A 26,685-nucleotide genomic window follows, 5' to 3' on the forward strand; every position below is an offset into this window, starting at 1 on the left:
GATATGTAATTGTAGGCTGTATTACCAACACTTAACATACATATTTAGATTGAATCAGATACGCATGTATTGCATATCAGTTATATAGCCACATAAAACAAAATTGTAGGCCTACAGCAGCTTTCTACATGAACTGAAGACATGAAACAAACAATTAAAATAGCGTATAAAAAAACACTAAATGAGAAGCCCACATATCCAAATGAATGTGTTCCGCCCTCAATTGGTGTTCTTCAGGTCGAGTTCCACAAGGTAGTGTTATAATTGTGACAATTAAGCTTCAAAAGGCAAACTTGGAAAAAAAAAAAAAAAAACTCCTGAAAACTCGACTATCGAGAGCCATTTTCCCATATACAGTTGCGTTTTTCAAATGAGAGGGGGTGAGCATCCATTGTTTTAGTTTTTTACGCTGCCGTTGAAGTTGTAGGTTTACAACACGTGAAGTGGCTTATTTGAAACATTGTTCATTGCTTGATAAAGCCCCTTTAATTTACGTATTTATTTCTTTTTTGGACGGGGCTGGGTGAGCAGGCTCTGTATGCAGCATTTACTGTAAACTGTCTGTCGGGAACTAGAAGAAAAAAAAGTTGTTCTGCTGCATTCCTCCAGCTGGTCTGTGGCTTAATCCTAGTATTGTTTTTTGTATGTACTATATTTAAACAAAACAAACAACTGTCAGTTTTTAAAACAAGCAGGAGGTATTATGCCTGATGCATGAAAACCTATGTTTGTCTTATATATATATTATTGTATTAAGTCCCTTGAAACCAACAGATCAAATAAACAGTTGAGATTATAAACAAGAGGCAGGGGGTGTGGTAAGAGAATAAATACCTAACAAGCAGTGTCACTTTACACAAACTCGCTGTGAATAGTTTGTGCTTCTCTTACAACAGTCTTATTAGAGAACAACAAAAAAAGTCCAAATACAGCAGTAGAAACGGTTAAAAAGGTGAGTGTTACATTTTTTATTACCAATTTTCAATAATATCAAGGCTACTGATACAACTCTGTTGTGAATATGCAGGTTAGTGCAACGAATTCATAAAACATTTTCATAGATTGTATTAAATAAACTGAGACCAAAGAACTGTCTTGCACTCTGTTAAACATACATATACAATTAAAAGTAGGCTGATCGCGTCGAAAACATCTGTGGGGTCATTTATTTTGTGATAGTAAATATTGTAAATCGCTAAAAATTAAAAACGGTCTAAAGATAAAAATAGATGCTTTGTGCAGTCGGGTCATTTGTTGTTACTATAATTAATAGTGTTGTTGTTGATGGTATAAAAAAAATATCCTTTTAGCACGTATTCTGCAAACCAATTCACCTTTGGCTCTGCTCCTAGCATTATCTTCACTATCTCCTCCAAACCTCCATTTCAGTGTCATGACTGCCAAGATAATGTACCTGGGAATTACAACAAAAAAAAAATAAAATAATTGAAGGTTGTAGTGTAACAGAACATTGACTGTGTACCAGTATAGGAGGAGTCATTGCAGCAGAGTCACTGATGAGATTACAGGCCACATACTAAAGAAATCTGTTTTCACCTGGGAACCTTTTGTGAAAAGATCTGCGACAATGACACTTGTGTTAGTCTTTCACAACAATGGTGCAAATAATACACCACAACAATAAGATTTCTTAGAGTATCTTCACTGTGGTATGGACAGACTAGGATGCTGATCGGTGTAAAAGCACACTGCATTGTAGGTATGTTACACTGGAAAAATGAAAAGTACTAGCAATTAATAAAAAAGCAGAGGAAGATGTGAGCCTACTGTGATAACAGACATTTATTGAAAGATACAAGACTAAATTTGGTGTCAGACTTTCTTTACCTGGCTTAAAATATCTTCATTCTCTTGTATATATATATATATATATTATATATATATATATATATATATATATATATATATATATATATATATATATATCCTTTTTTGTTTCTTAAGGCACTTCATGGATGCTTGCACTCCACTTGAAAGCAGTTAAAGGGTAATTCCAGCTTCAGTTAATACACACGTTTTCCAGGTACTCGGATAACTGGCTTTGAAGTACAAAGTCATTTTGTTTGATTAATGGTGAGATGTACACTCTGGTAATACGTAAAGCAGGCCAAATTGATCTGTCGATCTTGGGCAGGTGTTGTGACTCTTGGTCTCCCAGTTCGTGGCCTGTCATTGACAGAGTGTGTCTGGTTATACCGTCTCGCCAGATAAGTTTATTTTGATGCTTGGTATACATTACTAGTCCAGAGCTTGATGTTGTGGTAGAGTAAATATGAGGCTTCTCAGTTAAATGTTCTTTATTATTACAATAAAAAGGATATTTAAAGTGTTACTGAATTTTGCAGAACACGTAAAAGGCAAACTGACAAAAAAGGGACAGCCCTTGAGTCAAATTCAGTAACTCTTACTCTCTATAAATTCAAAATGCTTGAGTCTAAACTGATTCTTTGAATGTGGCACCAAAATATGCCTATTTAAATGTGATAATTGTCCATCATACTAATTGCAACGGATACACAAATAACAGCTCACACCTCAAAAAGTGAATTTCTTTGTGAAAAACAATACAAAAATAAAAAAAATGTTTAATGAAATTATGACCTAATGCATCAGGTCTCAATGAGACATTGCATTAACAAACAAACGCCTTGGTTCAAACAAATGCATCTTACTTTGCATCAGTGACACACCTTCTCAGAGCTGACAGAACGGTGTGCTTGCTTTGTTGTATAATTCGTGATTGAGCACAGTTGGTAATGGATTTGCTCTTCTGTTTTTTGAAGGTGCTGTACCCCCACCCTGTGCATCTCACTGTAACAGCATGGATGTCAAAGGGCTAAAGGAGTACCTGTCCTGGCTCTACTACCAGTACCTGCTTGTCACCTGCAGCTATGTTTTAGAACCATGGGAACAGTCCATATTTAATACTCTGCTATTCACAATGGTTACCATGGTGGTTTACACGGCCTATGTTTTTATTCCCATCCACACACGCCTGGCACTTGAGTTCTTCTCAGGCTTATTTGGAGGCCAGCATGAAAGTACAGCAGCCTTCATGAGCTGACATTGAAACACTTTAAAGGCATACAAAACAGACTTGTGTGCTGCTGCTGAAATATATTGAGAAATGGTATTTGCTTGCAGAGAATGACTCTCACCTGCCACATTTCCTTGTTGAAATTGTGCAGCTGTACAGTAGTATCGGGGCATGTTGGTTTCTATTCTGTACCTCAGGCTTGACCGTCTCCCAGTTTGTGAAACATTTAGAACCCGAGTCAGCCAGTCTGTGATGCAGGGTTTTTGCACATCAGGAATTTAAGCCAGTAAAGCTATTGCAATCCTTGTTAAGAAATCTCAGGGGGGGTTTTCCGCATTCCTGTCATAAATGCAGACATATCCTCTTAACTCCCTTTGATCACTGTACTGTAGGGGTTTCTATTCAGTCTGTAAAGAAATGCATACAGTGTTTGGTAAAATGAAATTCAACCTATAGAATAGTTTGATTATCTGCAGAGTTTGAATGAGAGTAGAAGGAAATCTTGATTTGGGTTTTAAGTATTTACACCTTTACTCTTGAGTTTGCCATCACGAAGAATGTTGAAAAAACACTCATAATGGAAAAAACTTAATGTTTGTTTGTTTGTTTGTTTGTTTGTTTGTTTGTTTGTTTTAATAACATCCACCCACTCAGAAAAACAGACAAAGACTTATTGATGTCATGCGATGGAAATCAAAATGCCTCAGCATTCACTGTAAATAAATACATATTTACAATTCTGTCTGTGCTAGACCATAGAGCTTTGCTTGATTAGTAAACAATCAGCCTTACTCATCTACACTCAATATTTTGTCCACAGTCTGCCCAGCAGGGATTATGAAGGTACCACAGTGAAATGCTTTGCCTACGATTGGTTGCCTAAAACCATCTGAAGGCACACTGAAAAATAAAAAAAGGAAAATAAAATCAAGTCTTGCACTGTAGTTCTGGAATGTGTTATTTAACTTTGCAAAGTCTTTAAATACAATAAAAATCTAAAAAAAAACAAAAACAAAAAAAACAAGTTGACTGAGTAAGCAGATACCTCTTGTCATGCTTTGTACACCAAGTTATGGGCATATATAATTAGCCAGGTAATTACTGTCTAGCAGAAACAGAATTTTAAACATGCAGTATCGTATATAATGTGGTAAAGTGGTAGGCGGTCAAGGTTGGTCAGCAGCAGGAGTAGCAAACACACAGAGGCACAGTAAGTGCAGTTCAGTACCTTGGCACACTTTCTTTTCACAAAGGTAGGTACTGGCCCTTTAAGAAAACAAACAAAAGCTTAGCTCCACCAAGGAGTAATAACTAGTTGGTCTGACTAAACACCAGACAGATAAGCTATCTACCAGTAAACAAAACAACTAGCTCACTGGCTGTTCTTGACACACAAAGACACATTTCACTCTGTACCACGAACAGCCACTTCTTTATGCTTTTATAGCCTATGACCAGGGGTAATTGATAATCAATCATTAAATTACACACTTAAAAGTAGTTGTGTTATTTAAGAATGCTGTTACGTTATGAGTCCTTTGTGGTTATGCAGTACAAGTACAAAATGAACAGAAACACCATGAGGGGATGTTTCTGTTTCCAGGGTTAATGTGTACAGAGTCAGTACATTAGAAGACATTCCTAACCTAGATAACAGGAGGAGCGTCCCTGTTTGGCAGAGAGAGTGACACATTGGCAAACAGGGTTTGTGCTTATGAAGAGCTTGTTTTAAGATGTCTAAAACACGGTTAATATACTGCAGGAGTAAGCTGAGCTGGCACTCTAATAAACTGTTAAAAGTTCCCACCAGCTGAATAAACTCACATGGTACAGAATTACTTATTTACGACTGCTTTCCTTGAGGCAGTATTACCAGCACTTCCTATTAAAATACATGACAATCAAGATAACAGATAATTCATATAAAGGCGGAGTGTCCTTACAGTTGTATCTATGTATGCATGCATACATGTGTATGTATTTATTTTGGTTACATATTTTGAAATCGATATATATATATAAATAATAAAACACCATGGCATCCTCCTTGTTTAACTTTGGGTCTTGTGAGATTTCAAAGAGAAAATAGCTGTATCTGTTTTGAATATACCTGCTGAACTAGAGTGCACACAGACCTAAACGATAGATTGCAGTAAGCAGACACCAAAGAAGGAATTACATTTAAAGTGACCATATGGCTCCGTGTTGAGCGGGATAGTTTGGGACAGTTCAGGCTTTTCAACTCACAACCCAATGCATTCTGGTACGTTTTTACCTGTCTCAGGTAGCATTCTTACCTTTAAGAGAAGCAGGACTACGCTTAACAGAATGCATTGGGTTGCAAGTTGAAAAGCCTGAAATGCCCCAGACTGTCCCGCTCAACACGGAGCCATATGGTCACCTTAATTATATTTCAATTGTAAAATTGAAAATAAAACCTGCCTGTGATAACAGAATTATTGAATATGCAGTCTTATAAGTAACGTCTTTGGTCAGAGGCAGCAAGTCAAGGGAGGGTTTCTAATTACATTGTGTTGTTTTCTGATTATGCATGTAATCGCTGTGAAACTTCATCAATTTATCTGTATGCTTATTCTTTGTGCTGTCAAATGTTTTAATGTACAGTTACATTAGTGCTCTTCCTGGCCCTAGTTAATGTGTCAAATAATAAATACATGATGATCATTCATATGGTGCATTTGTCAAGTTCTGTTTTTGTTCGCCCCAAACACAGAATAAGAAACAAAACGCTTAGAAGCTAATGGTAACATGATATCTCTGTTCTCTTGTTAAAAGGAGATACACATCAAAATCCCTGTTTCCCAGGCCTGATTTAAACCTGGTCTTCGAAGTTTGAAATGCAAAGCTCCCTTTACAGCAAGGCTATTGTGCGGCTCCTAGCGTTTTATTTACTCATTAAGCAGGATGGTAATGGTAACTTACTACCAGATTGTTACAGGTAACTGGTTTCATTAATGCCCCTCCTTTCTAGTTTGTTAGTGACTGAGCAGTAAAGGTTCATGGGAACTGCCAGGTTTGATTACAGCAATGAAGGAAGCACAGTTTACAGATCACAATGACTAAGCACACTGAATAAATTAATGCGCCAGTACACTGGTTCAGGTTGTGGTCAGATCAAACAGGGAACAACTAACCATTGTTTGAGCACAGTCAGCTTGAATTCATTATTGTTTTTCCTATATATACTCCATCAATAACTTAAACACAAAAGACCTCTTTTGTTAAATTGAATTTTTACTGTCTGCTGGAAAGAACCTTAATAGCGCTAATGTAGATCAATACTGAATGTATTTATGATTCAACTCACACCTCTGATAATAGCATCTTCTTATCACAACTGCATATAAACACAAACAACCTTTATACATAAAGCTGTTAGGTGCACATCTGACTTGCTTGTTTTTTTTCACAATACAAGCTAACTTCCTGAAAAGACCAATTCCAGATGGTAATGCCCTCTTACTTCATTAATAGAACCCAGTAAAATGTACTGAATATAGTTCTTTAGATATAATTTATAGTGTAAGTGTTTCAACATTATATTTTAATGGTTTTCTGAGTGACTTTAATCTGCGTGCATTCATGACGTGTGTAGTGGAAGACTGAAATAGAATTCAAGATTAATCTGAGAGAAAAAAGTGATATGGCATAATTTATTTAATCTTTCATAATGTGTATGTCAGCAGGTGTCAACACTTTCTCGACCAATATTAATATTCCATTTTAGTTTCCAAAAACTTCACAATTTAAAACAGAAATTATGATAAATTGGTTGTTTTACAACTAATTGATAACCCCCAGCACATAACTCCTTTCCCAGTTTACTGAGGCATATCTGACCGACAATGCATTTGTATGTACTGTAGAGACTAACCCTGTTGCACTGTTTAGATTTTTCATGCCACCTAGGGAAATATGTCAAAGAAAATAAAGCTTAATGGTGCGTCAAATGCCTTTTGATTATAACCTGCCAAAATACTCCTCCTCCATAACTGTGATTACGAGTTGCAGACGCAATTACATGCAGTCCAAGATCATACGTGGCCCGTATTACAATGCTTTTGTTTATGGAAGTTGTGCTTTTGAGCCAGATCTGCTGGCTGCCAGAACAAATGTGCCAGGTGAACAAAGTTTAATCAGCAGTTAGAGCATGTTGTAAGTACTTATGTATTTAGTTTTCCATAATAGTTTATAGCCTTTATTGCACTCCAAATATCACAAACATTCAAATATCAGAATTCAATAAAAATAGGAACTGAGGGACAGGAAAGTGAGCGGCTGAATTATCATAATTTTATCATAATTAAAAAAAAAGTGTTCTATGTTCATGTAAACCCTAACTATTAAGAAAAATAGAAGTATGGATTATTTGATGATTGAAAATTACAGAATTACTCTTATGTTTCTTCTGGCACTGCTAGTGTAACTTGGAAACAAGCTGAGTCCTGATACTGTTTGCATTCACAAAAATGCCTTACCCCAAGGATGTCACTGTGATATATTACCCTCACGAAACACACAGGTAGATGCAGGTATGAGTTTATCTAGAGTTGCAACGATATTTAAAGAGTGGAAAAAAACTAGGTTTACTATGACTCTAGATACATGGCCAATCTTTAAACTACTAATGGTAATAGTAATAGTAGTAGTTCCGAATTCTACTTTTTTATTACAGCACGTATCCAAATGTTGAGTAGTTTCATCTGGAAGAAGGTGTTTGGTCGCTTGGTAGTGAAACGTGGCTTGTGCTGGAGACGCGGTATTCTGTGGCAGGGGGAACTCAACCTTGGTTGTGGAACTGCTTGCTGGCAGAAATCACCTCCACCTTGAGCATGTGCACGGTCACTTCTAATGTTTAATTACCCCAGTGGTTTATTTTAAATTCCTTTAACAACTTCTCAGTTAGTGTTTTTTTTTTTTTGTTTGTTTTCTTTTTTTTTTCTCTCATTTTGGTAAAACTTTAGTTTCTTTACACTTTGGAGTAAAGATCTTTGAAAAATGTTTAAAGAAGTTCATTTTAAATGACACACAGTTTCTTAAAAATGCAATTTTTGTTTATTTACTGTAAGTTATTTTCAATGTCATGTTAGGGTTTTTTTAAAAATGTATTTTGTGTGAATCTCACATAGAATATGACGCACCAGATTAATTTGCATGCATTTGCATTCATTTACACTGAAATATACAAATAATCATTTTAGAGGGCTGGCTGCAATTCAGATTGAAAAACTTTTGCATGATCTATGGTTAATGGTCATGAACTAGCCTAAACCACAGAAATGTTTGTATTACCAGTTGTCATCAATTTACTATTTGATCCTGTGAGATTTGCATGTCATTAATTTTTCAAGGTTATTAATTGTCCTTGTTTTGGGTGTATATTTTACCAGCCCAAGTAACAAATGGTGAGATGTATTTAAGCATGGTAATGAGAACAGAATCCACTTGTCTGAAGGCATTGGCTGTAGCATGTGCCTACTTGATTGTTTGTATACCTCAGAGATAACAGAACTGAACCCACAAGGCGAACAGTATGCAGGACTGAGACACATCATTTACACTGGCTTCAAACTACTGACTCTTATCTGTGACTTGTATTCTGTTTTGTACAGCCACAGTCTTCAAGAGGGCCCAGTTTACTTGCAGCCCTATGCTGCTAAAACATAAATGCTAAGCTACCTGGCTGAGGTGCCATTACAGAGGTGTTGCTGGGCAGCTGATTTCGGGCTTGCTAGAGAAAACAAAAACATTAGCGGAGTGCTTCTGAGACATCTGCAATCACTGCTTGCTGTTCAAATGTGTAATGCAATTTCACCATTATCCGAGAGACCTCTGGAGCTATTGTTCACTGGAGGCTATATCTGCAGTTAAAACAGCACAATGGATGATTGTATATTACACTTGGGCATGCTAGAGAAACATGCAGGTAACTTCTTTATGATCAATGTTAAGACAACGTTATGAATCATGAAAATTGGACCGAAGCTTTCGCAAGCCATTGTGACCTAATATGGGAACAATTAAACTCAAAATTCCCAATTCAGCCAAACTAAGGAATGTTGGTTATTCATATTCATGTCCACAGTAGCATTTTTATAAAAGAAACAATGATTGCAGTACAAATCAAAACAAAGAGAAAGCTATAGATTCATACACCAGGTAAATAATGACAGAGCAAGCAAGTGTGGACCTACAAGTATCTCACTGACTCGACAATCATGCTGCCACTACAACAGTTTAAGTGAGTTTATATTCTGATTCTGAACTCTGCATTTTTTCCATGTGCTGAAAAGCTTAAATGGTTTTATTGCAGAGAAATATAATTATATCCTAAAATGTAGAACCACTGTAATTGCATATGGGAATTGTTCTAAAGTTGAAACTGCCCCCTTCAGAATAATCTATCTGATGTTTATTGCAGTGTTTACCGGAGTGAAATTTTCAAATGCAAAATGCTTGCTCTTGGCATGATGCTACCTGGGTTATATTTCTACATGTACGTGCTATGCTGCTGATGGTGCTTGCCTGTGTATTCAATTGAGGCAGGTTCTCAGTTCAGAAACTTGGGATAGTTTCAATTATACCTGCTTTGATTCATAACTTCTTTATCTATATATTTATTCAGAAACTTTCACCACTTACTTTCCCCAAGATGTGTTTGCCTGTTTATATGTAAACTTGCATTACTTTTATATACCTGCTTGTCCCTGGAATTCGTACATTGCCTGCTTCTGGGAAGTGCTACAGCAGTAATAATTTCCAGGGTAACAAGTATTATGTCATGTGCTTCATTCCATATAGGTTTTTTTTTTTTTTTTTTTTTTTTTTTCTGAAAGCCAGTTACATGTTCATTCATGAATGTTACAAATGTTTTTGTCATCAATAATGCTTGTGATCTCAACAGTGATTTGAGTATTGCATGCATGTTGGAAATATGAACAGCATTTATAACAAACTCTTCAGAATATCTTCATGACAAAGACAAATGCTGAATTATTTAGATTGGTAAGGCTTACCAAATGTCTTAGGTTGTATAATTAGCATCACTTAATGACCTCAATAATAAACTGTAGTTTGATCTTTTAGGTCTTTACTTGCTATGTATCCATCGCTCCAATGGTCTTGCTGCAATTGGGTCACGTGATACCAAGGCCTCAATATCAACAGGCAATAGCTGATCACGTTTATGCACATCATAGGAATGCACAGGTATGATGTGAACGCTAGGTGTGGGAATGGCATCAACATTGTAAACCCATACCACTCCCAAAACGAATCATGTAAAAGGTTCCTTCGTAACACTTTGTTTCCTGCTCATCCTGTCCTGTTACAACTTTGTTTTTCTTGTATTACCAGAGGATAAAGCCAGAACTCTTTATCTATCTAAATAATTGTAGGTACAATATAACCAGATCTCGAAAGGTTGAAAATGTGCACACTGCTCTCACACCATTTAGATAATTGAATTGAGTAAACATGTAATGAGAGTTGAGCCTGGCTGCCATCACAAACATCCCTCTTTCAAAACCACACTGGTGCAGTTACTCAACCTATAACCAGCCAACAAGACAAGTAACAAAGCAAAGGTGTGGCAGTGGCTCCCTGCTGAAATAATGCGCCTGCTATTGACTGTCCACATGTACAGTAACAAAGACCTGAGCTACATTCCATTTAGCTTATTTTAGTTACTGTAGTTACCAATGGGCCTTTAACATGCATATTCTTTGAGCACTTACTGCTTTGCCTCAATGACTAATTTTCCCGTTCTACAACTCTTAGCACTTACTATGCAAAACTTCCTATAGACATACTTAATGATTAAAAAAACAAATAAAATTCTCCCACTGCAACAGAAGTCTAATTCACTCGTGCCCCCTGCTGGTTAAAACATATTTTCCCTGAGAATTTACATAGGTGTCTTTTTTAATGACTGCAATGACAGCATGCGAGTTTTTGGGGTATACGGATGATGGATTTGTTATGAAAAGTAGACAGTTCTTAACTAAAGGTAAAAGCTGTTCCAGGTTTCAAGAAATTCAAAAAGTCATATACTTTTCACAGCCTAGTTGGAAACATCACCACAGTGGTGTAGGTGTCAAAGGGCTCAAAAATGGTCAAAATATGATTATAGTGCAGTATCATTTCATTGTAATTTCTGAATGTGATGTGCAATGAGGGCACGGCCATACAGGTTTGAATGTTTTCCAAGCAATGTTTATTTCACTGAAATGCAGATGAATGAATCCAGATTAATACAGTACTTCTCTATTCAAATGTCACCACGACACACGCAAATTAATATTTAAAACAATCCAAGTATGTACTGCTTCACACAGCACAGCTTTATACCAATGCAGTGGACAAACAGTTCACCACACCATTAACAACTGCAGCATCTTTGGATAATGGAGCACAAATTCAAAGCTGAAGATTTCACTGCACACTAAGTCATTGATTGGTAAAGCCATTAATTAGTACATGGATACATGTGAAAGAAAGAAATTGCAATATCGTTACTTTCAATAATTTGTTTTGCATTGGGTATAATATTATTCATAAAGCCGAGACTGCAATACATTTGACTGGCTTTTAGCTTAAGAAAACGCATATGAAGACTACATCTGAGTAATTTCTTTAAACATGCACAATATTGATTGTGACAATGGTACTCTAATATTACATATTATAAACATTGAATTCCACAACCAGTGAAAATAAATTCATTAAGTTGTGGTTTTGACACTCAGGAGAGGGCTGTTTTTGGAAAGCCGGTTCATGCAGTTATCATATCTGCCCCCTCTCCACCAGTGGCATCTTCAGAAATATTCAAATCCTCCAACATTTCCACCAAGGAGATCCGAGGAGCCCCGTCATCATCAGTGTCACTTTCCACTGGGATTTTCGAAGCATCTGGAAACACATTTTGCAATGTAAATCCGATGAAGTTTCCGTTTGCCACAAAAGCAGTTGAATTTTGTATAACACATGGTTTTCCAATACCAGTTTCCAATTTCTAAATCTTAAAAATCATTAAACAGCACCACTGCAAACAGTTTACAGAAACATTTTACTTGATTTCTTCACATATTAGACCCCAATAACGGAATTATGCCTATCATTTGATCGTGACTTATTATTATTAGAACAATAAGTAATTGCCATAAAGATCTGACCTTGACTACTGCTTACCTCTAAAAATATTAATATTTTTTCGGAGGGCTTCATCTTCTTCAAGGTCTTCAAGAAAGTCCTGGTACTGCCTGAAGTAGGAAAAATGACACCGCTTGCTACTTTACAGTGCAGATGCAAACCTAACACTATATGACGACTGAACGGGGTTTGCCATCATTATTTTGGCTAATACAGAGCAAATCTGGTGCTAATGCTGGTAAACAGCTTTTAATAGTAGCTTCAAGCAGTATCTGCATGCTTTTTGTGGATTTGGGACATGGAGGTCACAGCAGCAGGGTTTACAAAAGGTTTTAAAACACGCAGAAATCTCCGAGGACACAAGCACGAAGCACAGATGATATGCTGCTCAATTAAGAAGACTACCTCTCGTCATCCGTGTCCATGCCTTCTCGTTCTCTTTCCATTTCTTTGAGTCTCCAGTTCCTACGACGCTGCCTCCTGCTGCGGTCAAACCTTTTCTTAATCAACACCTGCAATTAGAACAATGAAATTAAAATGCACCTTAGCTAAAAAGATTACAATCATAATGTTAGATCTGTTAACTAACAAACATGCTGGGCTTCAATTTAAAAAAGTTATATTAGTACAGCATGAGATATGCAGAGTGTCCACAAGAGGGCAACATAACTTTAACTTTGTTTCTTACCTTCTACCAATCACAAAGAAAGGACTGACAAGGGGATTGATCCTTAAAATGTATTTTTTTTAAAGCAAAAAAGTTTATCTACAGACAGTATTTTATAGAAAAAAATCTTACCACATCAGGAATATGATGAGGGTTCATTTTATTCATAAACTCATCATTAACATTGGAATTGGCAAGATCGAACCTTAAAATAAAGAATAAAAGTTTTCAAAAAGGTGAAAGCATTGATAACTTTTGAAAGCTGCTACACAAATCTGACTTGTGTTGAACTGTACAGTATAGACAACAACTACTTGTGGCAACAATGAAACAGTACTGTAATTTTAAACATTGGCTGCAAGGCACGATTTGTAATTGTATTAACTGTGTTAAGAAATATGACCCCATTGTAGTGACCATTTAAATTCCCAAGCCCTAACCTTAAAATGTGCTAATCTAGGTTTTAAATATGTTTTTATTAGCTTTATGTAGAATGTTACTGGTCCCCTTTCTATCAAGGATATGCAAATATATTTCAAACACAACACTACAGATAAACCTTTGCTGTGGACATGGTCTGACTGCTGAATGAACCCCAAGCTGATGGAGTCGTATTTATACCTGGGACCCCGCTCGAGTGTTTTTTTTTTTTTTTTTTTTTTTTAAACCAGCCAAAATATACTTAAAATAAAACACGGGTAAGTAATGTTATAAACTACTTATTTATGTATCTGCTTTGCTTGTTCTTTTCTCACAACTAATAGTACCAGAATTATTATTATTTTTTTTAAATCTGATAAGATCAAATGCAGTAGGTCTAGGGGAAAAAAAAAACATTCAGAATGTTGTATCAAATTTAATTGTCCATAACTGTCAACAAATAAATTAAAAAAAAAAAACAATTTAAATTGTACCGATACATGTCTTAAACTGGTGCTGAAAAAACAAAGTGTTCGTCTATTAAACATTTATAACCTATTAAATGTTACCTCAAGTTCAATGTACAAATAAATCATTAATTTCTATAATTTGTTTGAGAAAAATCTATATTTTAATTGCCGTTCCGGTACACCATGCCATCTAAGACTAAGCTGCAAGACAGCTTAAATTATGGTGCACCAGCGACATGTAGCGAGTGCAAGTGTAACACATTATAAGGGTTATTAAGACAAAATACCTACCCCAAAACCAAGTCCCCGTGATTGAGAAGGTGTCCCAGATGCGTACGACAATGATACTGCTGGCTTGTGTTCATCTCTGAGGTTTTCTGTACCCACACATCTGCAAGGATGTGCTTAAAAAAATAAAAAAAATAAAATAAAAACAAACTCACATTTCTTGTTGAACTACAAAATGGAAACTGGCAAACAAAATAATACTTTTTGTAACCACACACCTGGCATCTATTTATAAATTGCTATGCCCATTGACATCTTGTCTAGTCTATCTGACCTGTGCCCAACTTTAGTACTGTATCTGGACCACCAGCTTCTAGCCACTGACTTGTTTCTGACCACGGATCTGCAAGAGGTATGAATTTAAGTTGCAATTCCTCGATGGAAATGATGCAAGCTGCACTGAACTGGTTTGTCACGTAACCGCAGTTTGCACCATTCATGCTTCAGTATTTATTTATTTATTTTAATACTTCAAAGTCACATCTATAGTTTTCTGATTGCGAGTTATTACTTTGTTGGATCTCATGCCAGCTCCACCTCCTTGCTTGTGATCTCTGACAGTTTCTACATCCATCACAATAAACTCCTCCAGCTGCCGGGGTGAGCAGAGGCTGTGAAACGGGGAGCGCCAGTAAGTGTTTCCGTCAACCTCTGCAACTAGATATTAAAAAGCAAAAATGTAGTTATTGTTACAAATGTGAAATTGGCATTAAGATCATAGGACTCAACACTAATCATTGTGCTCCGGTCAGGGATTGCATTTTGCAATATCAGCACTAGTCTTTCAAACTCCACCAATCAATTCATTCAATGGGCCATATTTCCAGATGTGGAGTGAAAGGCCAAAAATACTTTGAAAAACAAATGCCAACTTTTTTTTTTTTTTTTTTATCATCCTGGGTTAGTGGTAATGCTGAGCATACGCTTTTTTTTTTTTTTTTTGGACAGGAGCATACAGAGGTGGTGGTTTACTGTACTGGGAAAACCACACTAACAAATAGTGATCTGAAACACAAAAAAAAAAAAAAAAAAAAAAAAAAAAAAAAAAAAAAAAATGATCAAAGGAACATCATGATCCTTTTAAAAACTCATTAGATCAAACAAACAACCACAAGTAACCCTGTAAACAACAAAAGAAACATACTTTGCAGGGTACGAGGGTCAATAAGGTGAATGGCGCTTGTCACTCTGATGCACACACAGATCTGATTCATATTCCCAAGGCTCTGGGCCAGTCGTGGGGGCAGGCACACTACATTGTCCTGCAGGAATAAAACAGATACGCAATATTTATCAGCAACAGAATGGACCTCTCTGTGCTATCCTTTACCACGTTCAGTAAAGTGGAGTGTCAACTAATACCTACCATTTACAGAATCCTGAATTACAAAAAACCCGCACAGCTAACTGTCTTGCTTTGCAAGTAAGTATAAGAGCTTTAGAGATCCGTCTACAATTATTTAGTTCTCACTTTATACAGTGAATGGTGCATTTCACAGCATACTTACACAATATCTAATGCAAAGTAACCGATAAAATGTCAGCCCAGTACCCACCCCCTTCTCATTCTGATCAATACCAGACATCAAATAAGGAAATGCCATTCTTTTGTGTCATACACCAAGAGACCAACTATTAACCCTTTGCGGTCTTATATCGGAATAGGAGACAATGTGTACTGCTGCAGGCAGTATCTAAAATATTAGCAGTGAACTGAAGCCGAAATGAAACCTGTTCTTGCTTAAACTCGTTTTTCATGCATTTATTATCTTGGGTGGGGGGTTTGTGCAGGCTAATCATTGTAGGCCTTTCTAATAAAATGCATCCACTAGTTAAAAGTGGTGCAGAACACTGATTAGCGCTAAGATTTTCAAAGGGAAAAAGAAAGAATAAAAACAGAAACATACCTTGCAAATGGGTACAATCTCCACAGAGAAGGTGCTCTTATAATTGAACGTGCTAGTGTGGATGTCATGGGAGATCAGCCGCTGAGATGTTTTCGACCTTTAGAGAAAGAAAAAAAGGTGGTATTTCTTGAAGATGACCACTAGGAAAAATGGGTACTTGCATAATCTCTTACTAAAATCATGGGAACTACTGTACTAAGATTAACTTAAGTGTATACCTGGTACTGATGCACCCATTTTGTCAAACTGCTGCTGTTAACACTGTACATTAAAATGTTGAGATGAACTAAAATAAAAATGTAACTAACTAATTGCAAATACAGATTAACCCGCTTTCTATCAGGATTGCCATGCAGGCAGAATTAGTGATAGAAACCGGGTCATGATATAAACCGGGTTTCACGTTTGCCTATGGCAGCACATTCTGAGCGCACAGCAAATTAAAGAGCAGACATTTAGTCATTCTTTACATTTAAACAAATGCATATAGTTTACTGCAGGACAAATACATTTTGTACCATTAACTGAAACGAAACAGGTTTGTGTCATTATCTAAAAAAGGTAAGAATTGTCGACTGATGCTATCAATTCGGCATTGTACTTGGTGTTTTTTTTGTGTGCATTTGTACAAGACTGACTGTGTTAAAGAAGAAAAATATGACGACGTTGGTGTCTTGTAATTGAACTGTATCCTGTGGTTACTTAGTAAAGCCCGGCCAGCAAGCCTTTGACCAGCTGCACAAAACATGACAACCTGGTTTGTGAGATGATATGAAGAGAGGTCATTTCTCAAAGAACCTATGGTGCATGGCGAGTTGTTTTTGAAAAATCGTGATAATAAACGGGGGATGATATTAAGTGAGATGATATAGAACAGGTTAATCTGTATAGTCATTTGTTATACCTGCATGGAACTGTGCACTGCAAGAAGTCCATCATCTTCTGTCCATGTTGCTTCAAAGCATAGTAGAAATCGATTCCATCTGCAAAGAAAGTCACAGAAATCATCAACAGATGTGAATATAAATTAAAAATTCTCTCTCTGAAGATACAGCAGAAGCAAATGTGTTAACTTAGTGGACAGATTGAAGGACCAGACATACTGTCTTGCCCCATGAGCTGCAACTATGTTTTACAGGAACATACTGAAACAGTCATCCCAAATGCTTAGGCATGCATAAACATAATCAAATGAGTGGTTTTAGAATTTCTCTCAGTACCATTTTAACCATCACACTATTGACAGTTCACTTTACTAATGAAGCATATCACAAATCATTAGTTGTTTATAGGTTCAAACCACCAAGAACCCTTATATAATTCATGAAAACGCCCACTTAGTATCACCAACCACACTCCAATCCCTCTGCTACGCACAAGCAATAGGAATGCTCAACACAACTACAGGATGTTACAATCACTGTTACAGAAATACCTCCCCAATATCAGGGTATAGACTTTACATACCTTGGGTAAACCAAGCAACAAAAAATAAATAAATAAATCGGTTGTACTACATTGAAATCTTCCATTTTGAGCAGTTACATACCATGGGTTTCTTTAATACGGAGAGTATTCTGATGCAATTTGTGCTTCAAAATCATCTGCTCCAGGTAATAGAAGGTCTTCTTGTGAGAGGTCTGCAAGAAATTTTTCAGAACTATTTCATCACTTGTTTATAAAATTCAAAACAGCATATCTACAGTATTTACAGTGTATTGACTTTGTCACTTTCAGAGCTCCAAAAAACATGATGGAAAGTGAAGACAATAAAACTCTGGTTTTGCAAATGATATCCTCCACTGAAACAATTTTAAATATTCACCTTCTGTCTGACCTGCACCACTGCTTTCCAGAAATCCTTTGCTTCAATGCGGTGGCAGTCATCACACATTTGTGACTGAATTACAAACTCAACCACAAACACCTGCTGAAGTATGGCTCCATTCATAACCTAAAGAAATAAGAGGTTAATTGCAGTGAATGAAAAAAAAAAAAACATGTTAACTGAATCCCCTTTTGGTTAATATGGAAGACAGTACCCGGTCTGCAAGACCATACCAATTGAAATTAACCAAACACTTCCAGATAGAGGGTAGGGTTTACAATTTTTTTTTTTTTTTTACAAAATGTTTTTTAATAGGTACTTAGTGAAAATGGTTAAAGATAAAAGGTTTCCCAGAGCAGTTTTCTATTTTAAATGTAGTTATTTTTTTACTCACCTCTTTCTGTATTGTCAGCTTCACTTTAACTCTTTTGGAGTGTGGCTCAGTCCATACAAAGCCTGCATCAATCAATCTAACCTTATGTAAATAAACATTTAAAATAAATTGTAATCAATCCACAAATGACAATTAGTTTTTTACAATACATTGAAACACCTTTGCTGTAAAGTACACTTACCACATGAACTAGCAATCAAATCAAACCTAACTGTCAGAACCACTGGCGTTTAAAATGCCACGCAAAAAAATGCCAGCAGTTGCAATGGGCAGTATGCCTTTAAAAAAGCAAACTAGAAATTGGAAGAATAATACTGTACCTTAGTCATCGATGCCTTCAGTTTTTTCAGGCATAAGGTAAGCAGTTCCCTGGATTCCAAAGCACACTGCATCCAGGTGGCTGGAGGCTGAAGGTACCTGAAAAACATGAACTGAAATTAGATCAAGAGGATGATTACAAGTGTCCAACCCATTTTAAATCACCAGTGACTTTCCAATGCTGTACACTAAATACAAAAAAAAAAAAACTATCAGAACATGCGGTACATATTACTCCTCTTATTAAATATTCCTAATCTCTCCATGTTGAGATTTGTTGAAATGTGACTCCAAGTTGCGCAGAACTGTGGGGCAACTCACTATATAAAAATGTAGGAAGTGATTAAATACAAGAATTCTTTGGAAGTGTAAAACTACATATATTTCCACACGTTATGCATACCTTTCACATTGTTTGCAAAAATGAACAGAGACTTGTTTGGGGATTCCTTCTGTGATGTCCACGTGAGTTCTTAAACAGGCAACACACATATTGGCTGGGTTTGGGGCAATGGGGGTGCCACATTCACAGCACAGGCTAAAGAAAGAAGAAAAATGGAAGAGCTACTTGTATTTTTTATTTGAAGATGTTGTAATATATTTGTCTGGTTTTACAGCAAATGCACAACAAATGTTGGTTCAACTGAGCACATACACACACACACAGGTCCCTAAAGGTTCTACATCTACAGAAAACCTAAATAATATTAAAGCCACTTTTTAATAGAAAAATAATGTATTAGTGGTGATAAATAATACTTACATGTTACCCTGGCTGCTTGCTGGTGCTTGCATGTACTCCATTTACGCCTCAGAGTGTCGTCCCAAATACAGTCGTAGTTGAATAAAGTTAGAATAGCCTGAGAGATACACATATTTTCATTATTTCATGATTTTCATATTTTCTCTCTAGATAGATTTAAAAGGTTTTTTGTTATATAAAGTTATTGCTCAAGCATATACGTATAGAACTCAGTGACATCCTAGATTCCCTGCTAAATTCAAGGTTGTTTTACTATGTATTATCATGACTCTTGTTTAATTAATGTTTGTTTTAACCATATTATAATTATTTACGCTGTTGCAGTAAACCGATACAATGTAACTTAACATAGCGTCTACTACTAGATCAATACAATGTAAGACTACATTGCATGAAGAACATGATCCATGACAAAATTAAGATACCTTTGGGATAAACCTACCAGTTCCCGTTAACCGCGTGTTTTTTTTTGTTTTTTTTTTTTTTTTTTTTGTATTACAGGAAAAGGTTAGCTGATTATTCTTTTATCGTTTTCTTTTCCACACGCTCCGCGAATCTCCACGCTTTCTCTCTCGGGTGACAGTGTGATGACGTGACAAGTTGCCCAGAGTGGAAGGACCCGATACTCTGGTTGCCTAAACAGCGCCTGCACCGATACCTGAAACAAAATATAGTACCTCAGGTCGATTTTTCTTGGTCATTTAAAAAAATATATAGAGAGAGATATTTTATTTGCGAGTTGTAGGATCTACTTTCTGATAATATATGCAACAATGTTCCATAATAATGTCCCATTATACTTTTTGTCAGACTTTTAAGTAGGCAACACTGATAGCTTAGCCGGTAATAGAGAGACCCGCATCTGCTATACATTTAAAAATGTATATTGAAATACACAATAGGGAGTTCCCATTATAGAATATGAGTGTGTTTTTTTTTTTCCCCACATACACAACCAATAACATTATTTTGTAATCCAGTTATAAAATAGGACTATTGATTTCATTCAATTACAGTGTTTTGCAGTATATGCAATGGGTTGGACGCATTTACCTTTTTAAATGCAGTGGTACTGCATGCTGTAAGAATTATGAGTATGCTGTATTTTCAGCTCCAATGTAATGTTGCAGTGTCTACTTCCCACAGAAGAAAAGGCCTCAATGTGTCACATGATGAAAAAATTAACTTATCTTTTTTTACAAATATGCCCCCCCTTTTCTAAGACGTGTATACGTTTATTCTACATTTTACATTAACATGAATGTTGTATATGTTTTTTTTGTTTGTTTGTTTGTTTTTGTTTTTTAAATGCATTATATTGTAGGCAATCACACCTTGAGCCCTGCGCACTGTGAGTGATCGGGCATTCTGCTCTTCAGCCTCACGCCTATTGAACACCCTATCGGTCTATTTAAAAAATTGTGACTCAGTTGATGTTTTTAAATCTAATCTTAAAATGTACTTCTTTCGATTGGCTTTGTGTAAATGATTTGTTGTTCTTATTGTTTGTCTATTGAAATGTCGTTATGCTGCTTTGTCATTTTTAAATGAAGCGTTATATAAATAACATGTCTTATTATTATAATTATTATATATGCTCCTCGAACAGGAGCTAGCTGTTTCGTACAGCGGTATCAGCGCTATGCTTTAATGTGAAAAGAGCCGGGTTTGTGCCCGCCTTGGATTGCCTGCCTGCGTTAACCCAGATCGCTACAATATTAACACAAAACTACGCCATTTTAAAATTTATTTTCACATCATATTATTGTACCCAAGTGTTTTGGCCAGAATTTGACCCCGACTCCTCTCTGTTCCGTTCCCAGTGGATGGGATACTGTTACATGCATTGGCAGATAGATTTTGGCAGGTGGAATGCCAGTACTGCCACATCTTTTCCCACACAGCTGTCGTTTGTCTCCATTTGACTATGTTTTTGGTGACTGACTCTGCGTGTGCGTGTGCGTGTGCGTGAGCGTGTGCGGCGCTTATACTAGGCTGCAGGGAATTACAATCACAAAAATTGAGGGGGGAGGGGAGAGTAACATTATAAACCGCAAGAGCGAGAATTTGAACTGTGGGCATCAAATATTAAGCAATATTTGTTTTTGTGTCGGGGTAAATACTGTGGTTATGTACTACATTCTTGTAAGAATTGTACTAGTAGTACTTGTTTGTAGGTGTAAATTCCAGGATATTTTAATTTGAAAGTGTAGTTAATATAGAATAGTTTATCAGACACACAAAACTGCCGTCCTTTCTCTGGAATATAAAGTATACTTAAACATCACAAATGCAACATTTATTGTTAGCTGGAATCAGTTCTTTGTCACAGTACCTAACTTATACCCCTTTGATGGTCATGCACTTTGCACCTTTCCGCTTGCCGTCCGAATCATTTCTAGTAGAATGTGCCAAACAAAATATAAAGGGCGTCGTACAGGCATTCAGTACATTTCAAGAATATAAGTCTTTTGATGTATATGTTAACCAATGTTAATAAAACAAATACATAAATAAATAAAAAGCGGCATAATAGCAGTTCTGATAATAGTAGGTTTTAGGGGACTCAATGTGTGATCCCCAGCTGCACTCAATGGAGTGCTCCACAGAGGGGAATGCGGCAGCCTTGCTGTAACACTGACAGATTGCAGGCGGGTAAGAGAAAGCTGAAAGGGTACCAGCTTCATTTACAACGTAGCTTTAAACAAACGCGGCTCGTACGTCCATGTACAATAGTATTTGACTCAAAGATGAGTTTGCTGCTTTAAAACTTTAGATATTACAGTGACTAATGCAAATAGTAGGATGTCAGCTGTATCTCGGAAACTGAGCATCTTGCCTATAGCATCCTCAGCACTGTTGTTTTGAGCAGAAGAAAAACAAAAATAACAGAACATCTGCGTTGACCTGGGGGCTAAAACACAACATTGTTATTGATCTACAGCATTACGATTTGCTATACATCTTTCAGTTGCAAAAGTATGAACTGAGTTATTCATGTAGTGAAGAACCTTTGTCACTATCGTGTGTGTGTGAGTGTGTAAATTAAATGATAGAAGATACAATGACTTTGTTGTCTCTCTTGGGTCGGATCATGCGTTATTTCTTACTGAGACCGGAGACCTTGTTCCTGCTATGCATTAGCCTGGCCCTTTGGAGCTACTTCTTCCACACAGATGAAGTGAAGACGATTGTCAAGTCGAGCAGGGATGCCGTGAAGATGGTTAAAGGAAAGGTAGCGGAGATTATGCAGAATGACAGACTGGGAGGTATTGATGTCCTGGAGGCTGAGTTCTCGAAAACCTGGGAATTCAAAAGCCATAATGTGGCCGTGTATTCGATACAAGGCAGGAGAGAACACATGGAAGACCGCTTTCGAGTCATCACCGATTTGGTCAACAAGACTCACCCGTCCATATTCGGAATATTTGACGGCCACGGAGGAGAGGTAGGTTATTTATAATCTACTGAATTATATATTATCAATAAATCTTATTTTTTTCAGTTGAGTTTATACGCAGGTTCTGTATGTGTTTGAAGTGTCAATGAACAGCAACAGTGCCAGATGTGCTCAGTAGTGTATTGTGACAGAAATATTTAAATTACCCTCCTGAACAATTCATATATGTTTGGGACTGATTATTTACTTTTAATGCAGTATTCTGAAATACGAACGTTTATTTACTCAAACGTGTATCATGTTGTAGGAGAAGTACCGTGTAAAATGACATGGATTGAAAAAGACCCTACCTAAATAAATAAAGAATAGTCTGCAATGTGCAGTTGATTTGTTAATATATTAATTATGTATTAAGGCTTCTATTTTTCTAACGCTAGCTGTTCAATACAACCTCACGGTCCCTATTGGTTAACTGCGCGTGTAAAATGTTCAGTTTGGCCAAAGAGCCATCTGTCGTATTGCACAAGGGAATCGTTCAAATGGATTATGTCTTGAAAGACCATTGGCTGAAGACATGGGTCAGGTCATGAGCAGTCTAGTAAGAAAGACGCAACGTTTTCTTTTGCGCTGGATTACACATTTATTGGTAACTGCATGAGATGCAGTTAACTATATTTAATACGGCACCGTTTTCACATGCATAGTTTATGTTGCGTGCAAATTAAAGTATGAATATGTTTCGATGCGTGAACTAGCGATTCCACATTGGCTTGGTATTGGATCTACCAATAAATATATTTTAAAATCGTATTTAATTGATTTAGCAATCGGTTCAGTGACAGATCGGGTAAGTGCCAAAGAAAACAGATAATTAGACTGCAAAAGTACGTGACATATCATCACACTTGTCTTATTATTTCCCAAATCCTAGAGAAATGTCAGCACTTAAGAAGGTTTATTGACTTCACTGCAGCAGACAGTCGCAGCCCTTTCCAGTGATACGTTGTGCTTGTTTTGAAATAAACAAAGAATCGACTCGATATTAAAAACCAAATAAGAATATTATTATTATTATTATTATTATTATTATTTATTATTATTATTATTATTATTATTCAATTCAATAGTAATATGGACGATACTGTAACGCAAAGACTAAACATTGGGTCATTTTGGAAAGGGTACCCATACTTGTAAATTATTTATAATGAATTTTCGTCATATTGTATATATTAAATATTGTGAAAAGTTGTGTGTGATATATTATATAGAGAGATAGATAGACATTTTGTGTTTGAATTGAAAGTGATGGTCTGGAGGAGTCGAATGGGTCAATGCACTATGTGAATGAAGAATGCACTTCAAGCAGTGGATGATAAACCCTTTAAAAGCACTTCAGGAAAAGCATTTAGGCTGGAAAAGATATATTCGAGGATATAGGCTATACACATTGCAGGCGATTTTGTACATTGTTCAGTTACCAGCATTTGTAATAAATATATTTGTTCATATTGTTACAGTAGACTGGCATTGTGACTGTTTTGCATTGCAAGAGTAATCTGCAGGGATTACAAAAATATGCATGACTCTGTGTTGGTGAGAATTTATTTTGGTGTATTTACAAGCGGAAAAACACAAACCTAATCCACCAGTTTGAATCTGTGTGTCTATACTTTCTGTTCCAGGCACTATAAAAGTTTTGCTTTATGCAGTAAGTCTCTGTTTAGATATTTCCTTATGACATCCTCTAGAGTCAGTTGGTTGATACTTGCAGTTCTCCAAGACACTTCATGGTATTAAATATTAAACAGTGCTGTCTGTATGCTTGCCCTCAGTTGGGGGTTGCCTTTTCTCTTTTGTTCTCAAGGACCAATGCTAGGTAGTGATGAGGATAATAACATACATTGATCATAATGCCAGAACTCTGCCTGATCTCCTCAATTGTGACCTTGTTGTCAGCTTCATAGCTGTGTGAGCAGCTGACTTCCACAGACTGTTTCTGAACTGTGTGGCAAAACTCCTGAACAGCCCAATCACATGTGAAAGCCATGATCTTACGAAGCTCCCCTTGATCAAGTGTCAAAGTTTTTAAAAGAGTCATGCAGCCTGGTTTACTAGAGATAAAGTTGTATGTATTAATTGCCGATATTACAGATCCAACCAAATCTATGCAGTGCATTTGTACACCAGCTTGAGACTCCTTTAATGGAAAGTGAAATATCACATTGCATGCATTAGTGGATCTGTGTAAGTGTCAGGGTACAGTATATAAATCTGCCAACACCTGCTTAGCTAGAGCTAAAGCCCAGTGCCAGTTCAGTTAATGTGTGTCCACTATCTTTTAATATTGAGAAGAAAGAAGACCATAATGAAAAGGTAACGAGCTTCAAAAAAAGCCAGTAGTATTTTATTGCACAATTACATACATACTAAAGCTGCTGTACTAAAGCCACCCCCAATACAACTCCTGCAGTAAACCACAAACGCCCTTTTTACTCCACTGTGCAATTTGCACCATTATTGTGTAATGGGAATTAAATTCGCAAGGTTGAATGAATATCAGTTGCCCACCTGCATGTAAAACAAGCAGAACTGCCTCACGAAATGGCACCTTGCGTTGTTTCTTACCTCTGGTTTATTAATGCAAGGGTATCTGTTATGGTACAATATCCCATGTGTAAAGTACTGTTCTAAAAGTACTTGTGTGTAAAGCAGCAGTTTCAGAGGCCGAGAGAACAAATGATGTGCTTTAGGGTGATTTTTGTTTGACTTTTATTTTTTCTGTTTATTTGATTTTAATATAAAATGTACAGGAGTTGGAATTTGTAATGTCATATCACTTTTCTTCAGTATGTGCTTGAGTGACTTCAAGGCATCTAGCATGGGTTTTAGTGTTTTTTTTTTTTTAAGGTTTTTTTTTTTAAGGTTTTTTTTTCCTTTCTAATTTCTTCATATAGACGAGGTCTTGTAATTTCCCAAAGGGCAACAAACATGTCCTGTAATAAATTGAGAGTTTTTATTATGGCTAGGAATTGCCAGATAGCAGTCCTCCAAGTGCTACAGCTGGCATAAAAATGAATTTATCGTGGTGTTTTCTGTTTGACTTGTGGAATTGCTGCAAGGCAACAAGTGCACTTGGTGATAACACCGCGGCCCACAAAGTGAATTGAGTTGCTCCAGATAATCTGTAAATATGTGAACCGCTCATTTCACATCAGTTGTTTGCGATGTTGCAATTCTTAAGGCATGGGTGCCTTTTTCGGAAAATACCTCTTTGCATGCAATGTTAATGATATTACTCTGTATTAGTGATACATAAGGATGTGATAATTTACACCAATGTTTTTTTTTTTTTTTTTGAAGGTATTCAAGGGTCTTCATTTATTCAGAAGATGTGAATACTGCTCCTGTCCAGATAATTAAACACTAGGAAATATAACTCTGCACAAAACTCTAGACCAGTAACTAATAATATGTTTTATTTTAGTGTAAAACCTTCAAACCTTTTTACAAGAAATCACAGACTTGTATTTATACAAAGTTCTTAGTTAAAATAGGCTCGCTAGTATATTTCTGTCTGTAAAAGTATATAAAATGCTAGAGAAGGTCCCATTTTTCTCATTTAAACAACAGCACATATAAGCAATCACATTGTACCTTCGAGAGTAAAAATATCCCATACATTATGAGGTTCATTTGTTTTTTAGAGGTGTTATCTTATATACTTGTATTGCCCATTATACAGTATTTGAAGCAGAGTATACTAGCTTTCATGTACACTATAGCATTTGAGATGATTACATGCTTTTTCTATTGTCAGAGTGACAGTGATAGTCAGTTGATAGCCACTTACTGCATACAGTGTGACTCAAATTTATTCAAGTGTGAGGTTAATGTATTTCCCAAATGTGTACTTTTATTGACATGTATTACATTGTAAAACCTGTCATATTCAGTGAAATGTTTTAATGTGTTTGAGATGAAAAAAGAATTCAGCCACA

The 26,685-nt window shown here is 36.3% G+C and overlaps 3 protein-coding genes across 10 annotated transcripts in view; 2 read left to right on the plus strand and 1 right to left on the minus strand.

Annotated features, from left to right (window-relative positions):
• Positions 1–667: 667 nt before the first annotated feature.
• On the plus strand, positions 668–5,306 carry LOC121326946 (serine palmitoyltransferase small subunit B-like). Of its 3 annotated transcripts, none has more exons than XM_041270612.1 (3): positions 668–952; positions 1,966–2,044; positions 2,805–5,306. In XM_041270612.1, the coding sequence occupies exon 3, from the start codon at positions 2,843–2,845 to the stop codon at positions 3,083–3,085; it is 243 nt and encodes an 80-aa protein (XP_041126546.1). In that variant the 5' UTR covers positions 668–952; positions 1,966–2,044; positions 2,805–2,842; the 3' UTR covers positions 3,086–5,306. The 3 variants fall into 3 exon arrangements, with proteins under 3 accessions (XP_041126546.1, XP_041126545.1, XP_041126544.1); XM_041270611.1 differs by having other exon boundaries at positions 1,966–2,008; XM_041270610.1 differs by lacking the exon at positions 1,966–2,044 and having other exon boundaries at positions 674–952.
• On the minus strand, positions 1,024–19,902 carry nmd3 (NMD3 ribosome export adaptor). 4 transcript variants are annotated; one of them, XM_041270608.1, is made up of 16 exons: positions 19,727–19,896; positions 19,285–19,345; positions 18,925–19,059; positions 18,524–18,620; positions 18,204–18,284; positions 17,807–17,935; positions 17,531–17,621; positions 16,886–16,964; positions 15,982–16,078; positions 15,219–15,336; positions 14,586–14,731; positions 14,078–14,190; positions 13,029–13,101; positions 12,635–12,741; positions 12,269–12,339; positions 11,278–11,989 (listed from the first exon to the last, which is right to left on the minus strand). In XM_041270608.1, the coding sequence occupies exons 2-16, from the start codon at positions 19,323–19,325 to the stop codon at positions 11,853–11,855; spliced, it is 1,515 nt and encodes a 504-aa protein (XP_041126542.1). In that variant the 5' UTR covers positions 19,326–19,345; positions 19,727–19,896; the 3' UTR covers positions 11,278–11,852. The 4 variants fall into 4 exon arrangements, with proteins under 4 accessions (XP_041126543.1, XP_041126542.1, XP_041126540.1 ...); XM_041270606.1 differs by having other exon boundaries at positions 19,285–19,381; XM_041270607.1 differs by having other exon boundaries at positions 19,285–19,381; positions 19,710–19,896.
• Positions 19,903–21,265: 1,363 nt separating this feature from the next.
• Positions 21,266–26,685, plus strand: part of LOC121326689 (protein phosphatase 1L) — a 39,422-nt gene continuing 34,002 nt past the window's right edge. Inside the window, exon 1 of one of the 3 annotated variants that reach the window (XM_041270062.1) lies at positions 21,266–22,732. In XM_041270062.1, the coding sequence (XP_041125996.1) occupies positions 22,334–22,732 (399 nt within the window). In that variant the 5' untranslated portion in view covers positions 21,266–22,333. Of the gene's footprint in view, positions 22,733–23,513; positions 23,532–26,685 lie in introns of those variants that run through there. The other 2 variants (XM_041270061.1, XM_041270063.1) reach the window with 2 other exon arrangements.

Source organism: Polyodon spathula, chromosome 14 (assembly GCF_017654505.1).
Source record: "Polyodon spathula isolate WHYD16114869_AA chromosome 14, ASM1765450v1, whole genome shotgun sequence".
Classification (NCBI taxonomy): domain Eukaryota; kingdom Metazoa; phylum Chordata; class Actinopteri; order Acipenseriformes; family Polyodontidae; genus Polyodon; species Polyodon spathula.